Source organism: Miniopterus schreibersii (genome assembly GCF_964146895.1).
Source record: "Miniopterus schreibersii genome assembly, chromosome: 9".
In the NCBI taxonomy this organism is placed as follows: Eukaryota; Metazoa; Chordata; class Mammalia; order Chiroptera; family Miniopteridae; genus Miniopterus; species Miniopterus schreibersii.
Window position 1 is genome coordinate 2,636,709 of NC_138118.1, and position 15,679 is coordinate 2,652,387.

Below are 15,679 nucleotides of genomic sequence, written 5' to 3' on the forward strand. Positions count from 1 at the left end.
TCCTGCCTGCAGCCCGAGGAAAGGACCCGAGGCCCTCGGGCGGAAAGGAAGCTCCAGTCGTCGGTGCCTTATACTCTGCAGGCCCTTTTATCATAATTTGACTTGATATTATATTTCTTTTTTTCATGTTTTTATTGATTTTTTGAGGGGGGGGGGGGGAGAGACGTCCGGCGAGAAGGAAGCGTCGGTCAGCTGCCTCCTGCATGCACCCGACCGGGGAGCAAGCCCGCGATGGGGACGTGGGAATCGAACCGCGTCTCCTGGATCCTAGGTCGACGCTCAACCGACTGAGCCGCCCTGGCCAGGCTCAAATCGTCATTCCTCACGTCATGCGTGCCCGTATTGGAGGGCCGTGACGTGCTGTGTTTTGGGTAGCCAGGGGCCCACAGCCGAAGGGTTTTATCATATCGCTAAGCCCCAAAGATGCGCAGGCGATGACGGGGCTGAGTTTAGGCTCTGGTCACCTGTGATGCGTCCGTCTGAGGGAGCGAGCGTGTCCCGTCGGGATCCGAAGGCGCAATAGGGGCTTGGGTGGTGCCCCCGGCGGCTGCCCACTGTGGGCCGCCCCACGTGTGACTCAGGATGGTTTGCTGAATATATCAGTTTCTTTCCCTTCCCTCCCCAAGTCCTACTGACCTGACGGCAGCCAGTGAAACCAAATCCAGGCGTACTCCCGCTCAACGGAAACGGGAGGTTCGTTCTCGGGAAAGACCAGGACAGCGGATAAACCGCGGCCGGGCCTGCTCGCGTTAAAATGCGACACGTTCGAAATAAGGGGCTTCTTCATCGCAAGTGTGGAGATGTAGAAAATAACATTGAAAGAAACCTGTATGTATCAAACTTGACCAATAAATTTTAAAATCGCTTTTTTTCCTTCAATCACTTTTGAATAAATATTATTAAATTTTTTTTCTCTCGTTAGTGGATTATCTCTTTGGTCAATCAGCATAAAAGGAATTTAAAAAGTGTTTAATTGAATTGTACACTTGAAATGGGTGAACGGTATGGATGTGACTCTATCTCAATAAAAGTAGTTTCATGTACTGATTTGAGGGGTGGGACAGAGAGAAACCTGGATTTCTTGTTCCACTTAGTGATGCTTCTTGCCTGCGCCCTGACCGGGGATCAATCCTGCGACCTTGGCGCATCGGGACGACTCTGACCAGCTGAGCTGCCCGGCCAGGGCCAATAAAGCTGCTTTTTACCAAAAGTAATTCAAAGGCCTCCCCCAGCCCTGGCGGGTGGCTCGGGTGTTCAGAGCATCGCCCCATGTACCAAAAGGTCGCGGGTTTGATTCCCAGCCGGGGCCCTTACGCAGGTTGCGGGTTTGATCCCCAGATGGCGCATAGACAGGAGGCAACCGATCGACGTTTTTCTCTCTCTCCCGCTCTCCTTTCCTCTCCCTCTAACCTCAATAAGAACACATCCTCAGATGAGAATTTTTAAAAATAAAAATAATAAGAAGTCCTCACCCTTGCTCCGCCTGCGCAGAGGCCTGGTTCTCAGCCGGTTGGTGGGCGAGTCCTCTCAGCCCTTCGAGGAACGGTCACTGCGGCCGTGGCTTGGATTGCTTTAGGGCGCGGGAGAGGATGGAGCTTCCCAGCGCCTCCCGCGAGGCTGGCTTGACCCCGACATCAGAACCAGATGACAGCGCCCAGAGAGGAAAACAAATGATCAACCTGGCGTTTGAAATAATGGGCCGGGCTCCTACGTAAACATCAGCGCCGTGAGTCATGGGCCGCGAGCAAGCCAGGCTCGCCCTGGAAGCGCAAGAAGACTGCATTGTGCCCGGGCGCCCACCGAGGACGTAATGCCAGCGGGTGAGAGGAGAGAAACCTGCGGGCATCCCAGGAGATGTTGGAACAGCAATTGATAAAATTCAGCGCACGCTCCCTTAACACAGTCCATCAGCTGGCGAGAGGGGGCGGCTTCTTCCCGACGCCGAAAGCCCGTTGGGTGTGCCGGGCGGGGCGGGCGGTTCCGGGCATTGTCCGGGTCCAGGTGCTGGTTACTCTCCTGACCTGTCGGGTGCTGGGAGCTCCATCCCCGTGGGCTGACCTTGTCCTCACTGTTGTTGCAGCTCAGTGATTGGGTCTGTTTCCTGAAAAAGAGGAAACAGGCTGGGATAGATGCTTCAGTGCCGTGGTTCCTAGAATTCCACACGAAGCCATTTTGTTTATTTTTTATATATATGTCTTTTATTGGTTTGAGAGAGAGAGGAAGGGAGAGGGAGAGAGAGAGAGAAACATCCCCGGGCTGCCTCCTGCACGCCCCCCCCAGGGATGGAGCCCGCAGCCTGGGCACGCCCCCCGACCCTGCCCCCCGACCCTGCGCCCCGACCGGGAATCGAGCCGGTGACCTCCTGGTTCTTGGGGTGAGGCTCCGTCGCTGAGCCACTCCGGCCGGGCCCCACGAAGCCATCTGAAACCTCTGACGGGAGTCACGTACAGTTTCAAGGTCACTGCTTTGTCCTTCTGAGACATTCCCTGAGCGTTTGTTGGAGCTCCTCGAAGAACCTGATCAGGGAAACTGTGCCTTTACGCGCCTACAGGTTCCTTCTTTCCTCACAGCTCTTCTCCCCTAATCTAGAAAAGTACACGCATTGCCCTCTTCAGTGGACGCTTGGCCCCCAGCACACACGAAACCAAACGCAAAAAGCACAGAAAGGGGAAAAAAATCTAATTCATTTCATTTATTCTGCTACCTGATAAGTCCTTTAAAATTATATCTGAGCTTTGACTTTGTTCATATTCCTGTTTCTAAGCATTTGAGGGAAATTTACATGAGTTTAATCTTGTCTGTATGCTTTTGACATCCGTGTCCCCCCTTTTTTGCCTATTTCTTGCTCGACTCTCTGAAATGGTTTTCTAAAGAGAAGAGATACCATAGGCGTGTAGTAAACTTGAGTTTCTAAACGTGGGAAGAAATATAAAAGATAAATTTAAAAATAACTAACATTGATCATCGTAAACATTTTTTAACTTTAAAATTAAACCCTGTGGCCCTGGCCAGTGTGGCTCGGTTGGTTGGGTGTCATCCTGGCACCAAGAGGTCGCCGGTTCGATTCCCGGTCAGGGCACGCGCCTGGTTGCTGGCTCGGTCCCCAGCAGGGGGCGTGCGGGAGGCGGCCGATCGGCGTTTCACTCTCACATCAGTGTTTCTCTCTCTCTCCTTCCTCTCTCCATCAAAATAAACTATAAAAAAAAAAAAAAGAAATTTAGGCCCCGCGGCGAGCCGGTGTTTCTAGTTGTGGATTTAGCAACAGCAGCAGAGCGACAGGAGCTGGTCACAGTGAGCAGTTACGGTTCCGTACTCAAAGGCTTTCGTTATGTTCTTTGACTCGAAGTCTCCGGGGTCCGAGCAGTTCACTGGAGCGTGTGGCCCAGAGCGAGCGGAATTAATTCTCTGTGCTGCCCAAGGTTTGGCGATACCGTTCCCGCCCGAGTCAAGTTCATTGAAACCGGCCTTTGATATTTTTTGTCACCTCCCTTGGGTGAGTTGTGTTCCTCGGCGTCCTGGGGGACACTTGCCTCGGCCGGTGCTTGGGGGCGGCACCCGCCGTCACCTCCTCCTCTCGTCCTCTCTGTCCCCTCCCTCGGCCTCGTCTTTCTCAGGCGAACAAATGACCGATGACAGTGCAGTCTGTTCATTTTCATACAGTTGAGGCTGGAAATGCCATAAATTCACACCATCGTAGGATACGCTTTTTTACACATTCTAAATTAAAATCCTGTGTAAATAGTTTTGAGAAAAAGTCGTTTATGACTGTAAAGTTGTTTTGCTGTATTTTGGGGTTTTTTTTAAATGTTTACGATACTGTGAACGTTTTCAGGGCTTCAGCAGTTTTACTCAATTCTATTGCTTTTTTTTTTGTCCAATACACATAGAAAATAGCTTCAGTGTAAAATATCCCTGCAAACACTTTTAAAGCTTTAGATCAACGCTGTTTTGCTTAAAAAAAAGTTCCATGGGGCATTTCCATAGGTGCGTTATTTCTGCGACCGAAAACATCCCTTTTCAACCCCTCGATCTTATAAAGGCCTGTAAATCAAGTTACCTTACTGATCACTAAATCTGGAATCATCAGTTTTCTTTTAAACTCACGTATGTTGTTGGTTTTCTCTCTGAGGTTAGAAATGTCACGTCGTAACCTCAGACTCCTACTTGGTCGTCTGCGTTTTACTGGTGTGTCTGCCGGTGACATGTAATTCAGCAGGCCCGAGGCCTGTCCTGACACCCAGAGGAACTTGCTGGGTGCGTGTCCACGGCCTCAGAAAGCTACGGTCTAAGGGAAATGCAGACGCCTAACGGTGCAAGGCGTGCAGCTCCAAAAGCGAGTGACCGCCCTGGCCAGTTGGTTCAGCGGTTAGCGTGTTGGCGGAGGCCTGAAGGATCCCGGGTTCGATTCCAGCCAAGGGCACGTCCCTGGGTTGCAGGCTCGACCCCCGGTTGGGGCGCGTGCAGGAGGCAACCAATCAGTGTGTCTCCTGCAGATCCATGTTTCTCTCACCTCCCCCCCGCCCTCTTCCAGTCTCTCTCTGAAAAACAATGGAAAAAATATCCTCTGATACTTAAAAAATATTTTAATTTCTCTGAGGATTAAAAAAAAAAAAAGTGACAAAACTCGAATGGGAGTGTCGAAGCTGGAGCGATTCCTTCTGACTTGAGGGTCTTTGGGAAGGTGTTACGGGCCTTTGAACTGAACTTTGAAGGTGCCTTCGTTTCCTGAGGCCTCCGTGGCACATTGTCTCACACACTTGGTGCCTTAGAACGACGGAGCTTTGTTCTCTCGCAGCCTGGAGGCCCCAAGTCTGAAATCCAGGTGTCGGCAGGGCTGGCTCCTTCTGGAGGCTCTGAGGGAGAGTCTCCCCCAGGCCCCTCGCCCTCAGCGTTCGTGGTTTGCCGCCGCCCTTGGTGTCCTGGGCTTGTGGCTGCGTCGCTCTGATCTCTGCCTCCGTCTTCCCGTGGTCATCTATGTGTCTCCAATTCTCTCTCCTGGTCATTGGATTGAGGGCCCACCGTAATCCAGGATGATCTCATCTCAAGATCCTTCCTTTCATTACATCAGAGAAGACCTTTATTCCAAATAAGGTCTCCTTCCATTGTGCCAGGAAGGGATATCTTTGGGGGGCCCCGCTATTCAACCCGTTACAGAAAGGGAGGGGCGATGGGAAGGCACCATTTGGAACAGAGAACATGCACAGAGAAGACGCGGAAACAAGGATCACGTTCCCAAAGGAAGCATCGGTGGGACCCTCGAGTGTAAGGTCCCTAGGGAATGTGGCGAGCTAGAGTCCTATGGCTAGAAATGTGGAAAGATGGGGGGTGGTGTAGTAGTGAGGACGTATTGAGCCAAGGGTGGTATGTAGTCAGATCTTTTATTTTTTTATTTATTTGAACTCTCACCGGAGGGTATTTTTCCATGGCTTTTCGGAAAGAGTGGGAGGGAGAGAGAAACATCAGTGTGTGAGAGACATCCGTTGGTTGCCTCCCGCTCGTACCCCAACCGACCTGGCCGGGTATCGAGCCCGCAACCGAGGCACGTGCCCTTGGCCCGAATCAGCCTGGGACCCTTCAGTCCAAAGGCTGACACTCTAACCACGGAGCCAGACTGGCTAGAACTGTAGTCAGACCTTTTAGGAAGAGAAACGCTTGCTTCCTCGGGTTTCCTGGTTGGTGTGTATGATCGCTTCCCTTTGAAACGTAGATGCAGCGTTTTCAAATTGTTTCGTTGACCGTCGCAAATTAAACACTTGACCGTGTGCTTTCTGCTTCCCGGCAGCACTCCGGCAACTCCCTGGGACGACAATGCTGGGTTAGCGTATCCCTGGGAGGGCGCTGAGGTTTCCCGTCCGTCCACAAACGGCCTCCTCTGGTAGAGCAGTAGCTCGGGTGCCAGTGTAACACTGTAACTATGCGGCTACGCAGGGAGATACAAAATAACAAAAGAATGGAACACTGCGATACTATCTAACCCCAGCTACCTGGGCGGTAATGAGAGTTTGAACCTCATGCCTGCTCAGGAATTTTAATAATGCATTCCAAGCACCCTGTTAGTGTCGGGTGGTTTTGTTGTTTTTTGTGGGTTTTTTTTTTTTTCTTTTGGGTTTAACTCCAGATCGCTCTAGTTTTCTCTGTTTTGGTTTCATCTTAATGTCAGTAACGCAGGTGAGGCCACCTGACGTCAGGAAGCTTTACCCTGCGTGTGGAGAAGCGATGACATTTTAGAACATTTTACTTTCTTTTCCTAACTTAAGTGCAGACACTTGCATTGTTGATGTTATTTTATTCCATCAATAGTCATCTGTTTCTACGGCGAACCAAAATAAATTTTGTCACAATTTGTTTGCTTTGTTGGGTCAGGCTTTTTACATTTAAAAAAAAAAAAAAAAGTATTGTCTAGCCCTGGCTGGTTTGGCTTGGTGGTTAGAGCATCGGCCTGCGTGGACTAAAGGGCCCCCCAGGTTCAATTCTGGCCAAGGGGGGTGCACCTCGGTTGCAGGCTCGATCCCTGGCCCCAGTTGGGGTGCGTGCAGGAGGCAACCAGTCGATGTGTCTCTTTCACATCGGTGTTTCTCTCTCCCTCTCTTTCTCTCTCTCTTTTCCACTCTCTCTCAAAAGCAATGGAAAAAATATCCTCAGATGAGAATTTAAAAAAAAAAAGTATTCTCTATCTTCCTCAAACCCCAGTCTAATCAGGAGAAAAACATCAGACATTCCAGTCAAGGGGCGTCCCCCCAGGTACCTGCCCAGCCCTCTTCAGAACGACCCAGGCCACCACAACCAGGACCGTCTGAGAAACCGTCCCGCCCACGAGGAGCTGCTCAGGGGAGACGTGGTCGAACTTAACGCACTATCCTGGAGAGAGAAAAACTAAGGGAATCTGAGTAACCCATGGATTTCTGTGAATAATTTGTTCATTATCATTTTTTCGGTCCATTGGTTGTAACACGTGTACAATGCGAGTCGTCAGTGATGGAGGGAACCCGGCTGTCGTTGTCCGGGGGGGCTGGCAGGTGCTCCGGAAAGAACCCAGGGAGCCCCACAGCGCCCTCACTGTCACTGCCTCCTGAGGACACGCACACAGAGGACCCCAGAGGCCCATCCAGCTCCCCTCAGGTCCCCGCCGATGTGGAGGCTGCAGGTGTGAGCGGGGGAGTCCGGGGAGGAGTCAGGGTCAGGGCAGACTTGAGGGACCTTGGAGTGTGCTCCACACTTACACCCAGACCCTTCACGGCGGGGAGCACCCTGCCGGCCCGGGCACAAGCTCTGACCAGTCCTAACATAGCATTGGAGTGGAACTCCGAGTATGACGTAGACATCCGGAGTCCGTACTGAGAGAGACAGACAGACAGACAGCTCTCCCGTTCCGAATTCTTCCGTCGCTGCTCCGCCCTCGAGGAGGTGGAGCGTCACTCCGGACCCTTCGGCGTGGACCCCACGGGGTGACCTCCTCGAGAAGGAGGGAGAGAGTACAGTGGGGCAACTGACAGCTGCCCCCTGGGCCAGGTGAGCCAGAAGGTACCCTCGATGTGGTGGGACGAGGCCGCGTCTTACCTTACGGTCTTCCTCCCGGAACACAGCCCCAAGGTTAAGATCACGAGAGAAACATCATACAAATCTGAGCTGAGAGCCATTCTACAGGCTGCCTGCCCAGCACCCCCTCTAATCGGTCAAGGTCATCAAAAACAAGGTCCAACAGCCCTGGCTGGTGTGGCTCAGTTGGTTCCAGTCCCATGCACTAAAAGGTTGACAGTTCAACTCCGGGTCAGGGCCCATGCCCGGGTTTGGGCTCAATCCCCAGTCAGGAGGCAGCCAGTCAGTGACCTCTCATCATTGATGTTTCTCTCTCCCTCTCCCTCCCTTTCACTCTTATCTAAAATCAATGGGAAAATATCCTCAGGGGAAGATTAAGATTAAAAAAGGCATCTGGGTTCAAATTCTTGGTTCCACAACTTCTCAGTCACGTCCATGAGCTGGCCTAGCGAAGGAGGGAGGAATTAACTGGGCCAGGAAGAGATGGAGAAGGTATTCCAGGCCGAGGACCCAGCCGTCGAAGGCTCTGTGGGAAGAGAGACCGTAGCATTTCGGAGGGACTAAGAGAAGACGTGGTGACTGGAGGAAGCCCCGGGGAGGCCAGAGGGGGAACCAGACCTTTCAAGGCAGGGTCAAGGATTTTGTCATTTTTTTCTTTTCTAAAGTCCTTAGAAGCCATTGAGTGTTGGCTGCAGAGGGGTGACGTGGTTAGATTTATGTCTGGCAACACCATTCTGGATGCCACGTGGGCAGCTGGAAAGGGAACAGGGTGGGAAGCAAGAGGCCAGTTAGGAAGTCAGGGTGCTTATTAGATCGCGGGCGGTGACCCCGGAGGCAGAGGGGAACGGATGGGTTTAAGAGAGAATTGGGTGTAAACTCAATAGCGCGTTGTGATAAATTGGTTAGGACGAAGGAGGTGACGTGACAAGGAGGATTCCTGGATTTCTGTATCAGTGGTCGGACGGTGGTGCCACTCAGCCTACTAGTAAACGTGCTCCAAACCCCCACTGTGCACTTTCAGTTAATTGTCAGTTTTGCCAATTGTCAGTTAATTCTTACAGAGATTTAAACGATCAGAAAGACGTACATTTGTCCACGTGGTTACCGTTTGGGTGTGCTTTTGTGTAGGTCCATATTTCCGAAAGATATTTATGTAAACGGTGCTGGAACCGGGCACAGCGGGTCCAGGCTGCCTGTCGCTGCTTCAGCCAATTAAGCAGAGAAAAGGTTGAATCATATATGAGCGTTTATTGCAATAATGCCGGCAACATGGGAGAGCAGCAGGATTTGTCCACATAAAATCAGCTCTACCGCCCCCCCCCATAAGCCCGTTGCTTATCCTGGGTAGAAGGGGGCAAAAAGGAATAAGCACGGATAGAATGGTTTACAGGTTACAGGAAACGCAGGCTGGGGGTTTGCAAAAGGGCGGGGGGCCCCTGGTAACCCCTTTGTTTTGGGAACAAGTGTGTTATCTTTCCATGATAAAGAGAATGGACCGAGCTCCAAGGTCAACTCCCATGTCCCGGGGAGTACAACTCCCAGCCAGGTTAGAAAGCGATTTTTCTAATGAGAACAGAACAGTCACAGTTAACAGAACATGATCACTATTTCTTCTAACTAGCTAACAATCACAGGTCAACAGAACGTGATCGGCGTCTCTGCTCCCAACAAAACCTTCATGTTAAAAAAAATTTTACCGCCCGGTTGTTCATGGACAGTGTATAGAGATACAGTAGCATGTTTTTAGTTTATTAACTCTGCCTTCTGTGACCTTGCTAACCTTTTTTTTTTTTTTAGATCTGGAAACTTTTTTGTAGATCCTTTGGTATTTTCTATGTAGAAAATCATGTAGTCTGCAGATACAAAGTTTTGCTTTTTCTTTTTCAACCTGTCTGCTTCATTTTTTTTTCTTGCCTTATTGCACCAGCGACGACCTGTAGCCCAGTGTTGCGTTAGCAAGAGTAGATGCCTGTGTCTTCTCCTCGCGCGTGCAGGGAAAACATTTCATATTTTCGGTTAAGTCCGTCGGCGGTAGGTTTTTCATACGTATACTTCAGTTGAGGGAGTTCTCCGTTATTACTGATATTTCCTTTTTTTTTTCTTTCCTTCTTAGCAGAAGACTCAGAAAGTGGCGTTTACATGCGATTCATGAGGTCACACAAGTGTTACGACATCGTGCCAACCAGCTCCAAGCTTGTCGTCTTCGATACAACATTACAAGTAAGCGTGCCTGGTTCTTGTGTATCGTCGGTGTGTTATTTGGATGGCTACCTGGCGAGGTCAGACCTGTCCGGAAATACCAGCGGACGCGTATCGGGGCCTGTCCACGCAGCAGGCACTGCGCCGAGGTCTTGTCCGAATTCATGATCTTTGTGGCAGCCTATGGGGAACGTGCTATCCCTGTCCTCTTTCTACAGATAAAAAAACTCAACGCCTAGTGTTAAGGAGCTTAAATCACGGAGCCGAAACCACAGATTCTAGAACTTAAGGTCTTAATCCACAGAGTGGGTGAGAGGTGGGGTGCAGACCGAAGTCTGAGCTATTAACGTGAAACTGCTCCCTCCCTCAGCGGGTCCTGCTGTTTTGTTTTGTTTTTTTTATTTAGTAGAATATGTCATAAACTAATCTGAAATAACACCGGTTAAAAAGGAAAAAAAAAAAAATTACTACGGTGGATAATCTCTTGAGAGAACTTTATTGATCTTAAATTTTAGCAGAAAATTTGAACCTGACCCTTTTGGGATTAAACCCGTGCTTACTGCAGCTCATTTTATACCGATATGACTTATAATTATATGTGAAAAGTGCTAAATAACACATTCAGTGTGACAGCAAATGTCACCCGTATGTGCGTGTCTGCGTTTAGCGTCTTATACATAAGTCTTCGCCAAGCAGGATTGTCCTCAGTTGTGTTCTCCCCAGAAGTAGTGGCAGAGCCAGGTATTTATGGGAATCAGCACTTTCTTAGGGTCGTTCCCAGGAGAACCCCTGAGGGACTGGGAGGGACTCAGAAGGGCAGGAGCCCTGCGGGTTCGGATCTGAGCAAGGCCCACGGAGGGCGGCTGTGCCCATCGCTCCGCAGAAGGTGAAGGGTGGGGGTCAGGTGCCCTCAGCCACCCTGGGAGAGGTGCCCCGGCCCTGCCAGCCCTGCCCAGTGCTCTGGGACCGTTCCCCACCCTCTCCCAGCCTGGCCTGTGTCGCTCCCAGCAGCCTGCCCCGCCCCATAGCTCTTCGGAGGATGACACCTGGGCCCTGAGGGCCACTCTGCCTGCATTTCTCAGGAATGTAAAAACAAGTCTTGTTCATTTCCAGTCTTATTGTCCAGTGTTTCGTTAGCGTGCAGAAAATACAGCTGGCCTGGCCGGTGTGCCTTCGTGGTTAGAGCGTCGGCCTCCACCCCAGAGGGTTGCGGGTTCAGTTCCGGTCAGCGGCACGTACCTGGGTTGCAGGTTCAATTCCCGGCTCTGATCGGGGTGCATGCGGGAGGCAGCCAGTCAGTGTGTCTCTCACATCAATGTTTCTCTCTCCCTCCCCCTCTCCCTCTCTCCCTTTCCTCCCTCCCTTCCACTTCCTCTAAAAATCAATGGGAAAAAAATATCCTCACTCCTTGGGTGACGATTAAAAAAAAGAAGAAAAGAGATACAGCTGGGTTTTGCAGGTTATTTGTATCTTAGAGCTTTGCTAAATTCACTCCGGACCAGGTACCCTTCAAGGTCCCTCTGAAACCCGAGGAGTCTCTGGTCCTTCGACACAGAGGAGAGGGAAGCCTCCGAATACAATGTTGCAGTAGGAAGGTGACAGATAGTAACACTAAGAGATGCAGCCTTTGCCACTGTAACTACAGATTTCGGTAGTGAAACAACTAGAAAGCACGGCCGGCGTGGCTCGGTGGTTGGGCCTTGACCAGCGAACCAGGAGGTCAGGGTTCGATTCCCGGTCGGGCACATGCCCGGGTTGCGGGCTCGATCCCCAGCAGGGGGCGGGCAGGAGGCAGCCAATCAGTGACTCTCATCATTGGTGTTTCTCTCTTTCTCTCTGAAATCAATAAAAACATATTTTTTAAGAAAGAACTAGAAAGTCTGAATTCCCCGAAAGTGCTGCTGGGCCCGGCCTACCTCCCCGCAGCCCCCCCCCCCCCCCCAGAGGCTCACTTCCCCAAGAACCCGGCACCCTGGCCGCCGGCTTCCCACCCCCGGGAGGGACAGCTGCTGCCACCCGTGTCTCCCTCTCTCGGCTTCTCCTCCGCCAGGAAATGGATTTTCTCCTGAATTTAGAATTTAGCCGGAGTGAGTAATACGTGAAAAATGCGGGGCCAGCCTGCCCCGAGGAATGTCTGCACAGCAAGCCCCGTGTTCCCTTGCTGGTCAGCGGGTCACAGGCGTGCCCCCCGCCCAGGCGGTGGGTGTGGGCAGGACAGGAGGTGGCGCCGGCCGCAGGCCCGGGAGGTGTTGCTGGGGCAGTGTCCCTCCTCCCCGGGCCTGCGCCAGCTCTGCCCGTCCCTGGCACCGTGGGCCCCGGACCATGCGGCTGTGGTGGTGCCCAGCCGTTCGGCTTCGGGGGCCAGGTCACACCCCATTTACGGGGACTCCAGCCACACGGTCACTTGGCATCTCCCCGTCAGTCGTTCAGTCTCTGCCAGGGCCCAGTGGGAAACCAGGAACTGTATCTCGGAAAATAGTAACCTGGCCCTGGCCGGTGTGGTTCAGTGGTTAGAGTGTCGGCCCATGTACCAAAGGGTCTTGAGTTCGATTCCCGGTCAGGGCACGTGCCTGGGTTGAGGGCCTGATCCCCAGCGGGGGGCGTGCAGGAGGCGGACGGTCCGTGATGTCTCTCATTGATGTTTCTGTCCGTCCCTCTCCCTTCCTCCCTCTCTCTTTCTCTAAAAATCAATAAAAACATTTTAAAATTTTTTTTAAATATAGGATTGTTTGCTGTGCCAGTGAAAGGGAGCACAGGCACCTATCCAAATAAGGGCCTGTTTGCCAAGCACAGGGATTTGGAGAAAATGTAGAAAATGTAGATGGGGAGCAGAGTCCAGAGTGAGCTCAGAGAAGGGCTGACCCGGGCGCGGGGCGCCGGTGACCTCGCTTGGGATTGGATAAGGCCCGCTGGGCGGGGCGGGGCCTGCGGCTCGGGATTCTCCCTGCAGGCGCTGACCAGGGGGCACTGACCCTCTGCAGCTCCCTCTCAAGACGAATGGTCTTCAACGTGGACAAAGCACCTAAGTGTCGATTTGAGGGAGTGAAAGCCCGAGATGGGTGGCGACCCCAGGAGGCCCCCTGCACTGAATCAGGTTCCCCTGAGTATAATGGGGCGGGTCGCCAGGCTCCTAGGTGTTGGAGCAGTTGCGGAGAAAGGTCCGGTGCCCAAGGCAGCAGGCGGGAAAGGTGGCATCCGGCCAGGTACGGTATTTGAATGAATTATTAACAAAAAAAAATAAGAGAAGCGGTCATCTCTCGGAACGTATCGCAAAGGGACCGAAAATGAAAGTCAGGGGAGGTGCACCCTGGACGCCAGGCCAGGCGTGTCTGGGTGCCAGCTAGACGGTTGGCAGAGCCTGCGCGATGGCCTGGTGGGTAGGATACGGAGTGCCCGGCCCAGTGAGGGAATTACCGCTCATCTGGACCCGAAGAGAAGGGCGATTAAACCTCGGTCAGCCTGGATCGAGGTTGCTGGTCGGGTCGGATGCCTCTTGTGGGCATTTCCCGTCACCCGGCCCTGTAGCCACCGCGGCCTCAGCGCAGCACGGGCGCCTCCGGCTTCCTTAACCAGCGGAGGGCGCAGGCGGGTGGGCAGCCCTGGGAGATCCGAGTGGAGTGCGTCCGTCCCACTGCACCTGCGGCCAGCTCGGTCACCCCCCTCACCCGGGCACCTGCGGCGGGTCAGCCCTTCCGCCCTCCAGGCCCGCTCCTGGGATCAGGTTCCCAAGGAGCCGTGCGCAGGCCAGGCGCGGCCTCCCGGGGGCTCCAGCTGAGACGCACGTCGGACGCCACAGGGTCTTTCACTGTCAGGTCATCTAATTAACAGGCGACTTGAAACCAGGAGAGAAAGCTGATGATAATCGATATCCAGAGAGATTCCCCCACAAGCTAAATCGTTCTTAGGACCAATTAATAAGTAGATGAAATGACAGCCTCTCAGTATTCCAAAAAATGAAATAAAACTGGGCCCTGGAGGGTGTGGTTCAGTGGTTGGAGCGGCGGCCCCAGCGCAGAAGGTTCGTGGGTTCGATTCCTGGTCAAGGGCACCTGTCTGGGTTGCAGGTTCGATCCCTGTGGAAGGCAACCAAGCGATGTCTCTCTCTCTCTCCCCTCCTCCCTCCCTCCCATTCTCTCTAAAAAGCAATGGAAAAAATATCCGGTGAAGATTTGAAAAAAAAATTAAAAATAGATAAAATGATAACCTCTCAATATTCCAGAAAAGTCTAAAACTGGGGGCGAAGACGCTGGGGCTGAACCCCTGGCCTTATACCCCGTGTAGACGCTGCCGTAATGAAAGTCACTTTCATTTGGAATTTTGAAGGCATCTTGCCAACCGGAGCTGGGGATCGGGCCTGCAACCAAGGTGCATGCCCTTGGCTGGAATCGAACCCGGGACCCTTCAGCCCGCCGGCCGATGCTCTAACCGCTGAGCCAAACCGGCCAGGGCTTCAGTCCTTTGATGAATCCTGTCCATGGGTGAATTGTAACAGCCCGGGCCTTCTGTAGCTGTGAAGAGCTCTGTAATTATAGCTTTAAATTGCTCCTCAAACAACTCCATGCAAGTGTTTAAAAAGCCAGGGGTGGCTTCCTTGTTGCAAAGAAGGGCCAGGCCGCCAAAGCGGGCAGCTGGTTCTTGAGCCTGGACGGTGCGCGTGTGTCGCATCCACTGTGGAATATCCCGGTAGGTCTTTCGCGGGCGGAGTCGTGACTCCCTCTGTGCTGTGTGTTCGCGTCTGCGCCGCGTGCGGGGGAAATTAAAGCGGTCAATCTTCCCCCGCCTGCTCCCGGTTGCGTCGGCACAGGGCGGAAAATGAGAGCATTCATCCTCTGTGCCTCCGAGTGCCGACACCTCGCTGCGCGTCTCCTCGCCCAAGCCCGCCGGTCCCGTTGCATCCCTCAGAACGTCGAGGCCCGGAGGGGGTTAGAGCCTGAGCCAGGGAGAGCCCCCAGGCGTCCTCCTTGGCGTTGGCTTGTTTTACCTTTTCCTGCCCAAGCGAGGGCACGTCTCGCCTTAAATGCTTGCAGGTCCCTGGCCTTCCGACGGCCCCTCCCCGGGGGGCTTCTGTCTCGGAAATAACCCGGCAGCGCTCGCGATCGGCGCCTAACACCCAGGTTACCGGCCCGAGTGCCCGCAGCGGGTGCCTCTGCCTCAGTGAGAACCTTGGCTTCGTGTCTCGTACCCTGGCCGTGGGACTCATGAGTGCAGCGTTTTACAGAGCAGATTAGAGACGTGCTTGCGGGGAAGCAGGATTTTTTTTTTTTTTTTTTTTTTTTTTGGTTTCTGAAAAAACAGTCATTTATTTTTTATTTTTTTATGAGAGAGAGACATCAATTTATTGTTCCCCTTATTTATAAATTCACTGGTTGATTCTTGCATGTGCCCTGACCGGGGATCGAACCTGCAGCCTCGGCGTATGGGGGTGATGCCCCGACCAGCCGAGCGGCGTGGCCAGGGCCGAACGGTCGTCGTATTTGAACGTGAACACGAGCCCCCTGCTTCCGCTGGGGCCCCTGCCGGTCCCGTGGCTGCCCCTTGGAGAGCTGATGTCTTTTCCCCTCCGGCTGATCCTCTCTTGGGCTCCGGTTTCCAGCATCTGGTCCGGGCCGTGCGGAGGCGCGGTTTGCTTTGTGTTTATCCGGCCTTGGCCTCGGCTCCTTTTGATAGGTCCCGGTTTTCGGTTGGCCTCCGCCTATTGGAAGACGGTTTGGAGAATTACTCAGAAAAAAAAACCCACAGCCCCTGTGGCGCTCGAGTCATTTTTTTAATTTTTCTCTCAAGAGTGGAAGCTCCTTGACCCTGCCTGTGCCGTGCGTGCGGTGCTTTCAGGCAGTGACTCGCGCGTCTCGCCCGCCTTGGGTCGTGGTTTTTCCTGGTGGCCGACGTCGGGCTTCAGAGCCCGCAGGGGGCGGCCTCTCCGCAGCTTTGGGCACGGCAGGAGCTT

The 15,679-nt window shown here is 52.9% G+C and overlaps 1 protein-coding gene across 6 annotated transcripts in view; it reads left to right on the forward strand.

Annotated features, from left to right (window-relative positions):
- Positions 1 to 15,679, forward strand: part of PRKAG2 (protein kinase AMP-activated non-catalytic subunit gamma 2) — a gene marked incomplete at its 5' end in the record, with an annotated part of 167,235 nt that overhangs the window by 131,466 nt on the left and 20,090 nt on the right. For 3 of the 6 annotated variants that reach the window (XM_081147785.1, XM_081147787.1, XM_081147789.1), the window contains one exon: positions 9,653 to 9,756. In XM_081147785.1, coding sequence (XP_081003911.1) covers positions 9,653 to 9,756 — 104 coding nt within the window. Of the gene's footprint in view, positions 1 to 9,649; positions 9,757 to 15,679 lie in introns of all 6 variants that reach the window. The other 3 variants (XM_081147784.1, XM_081147786.1, XM_081147788.1) reach the window with 1 other exon arrangement.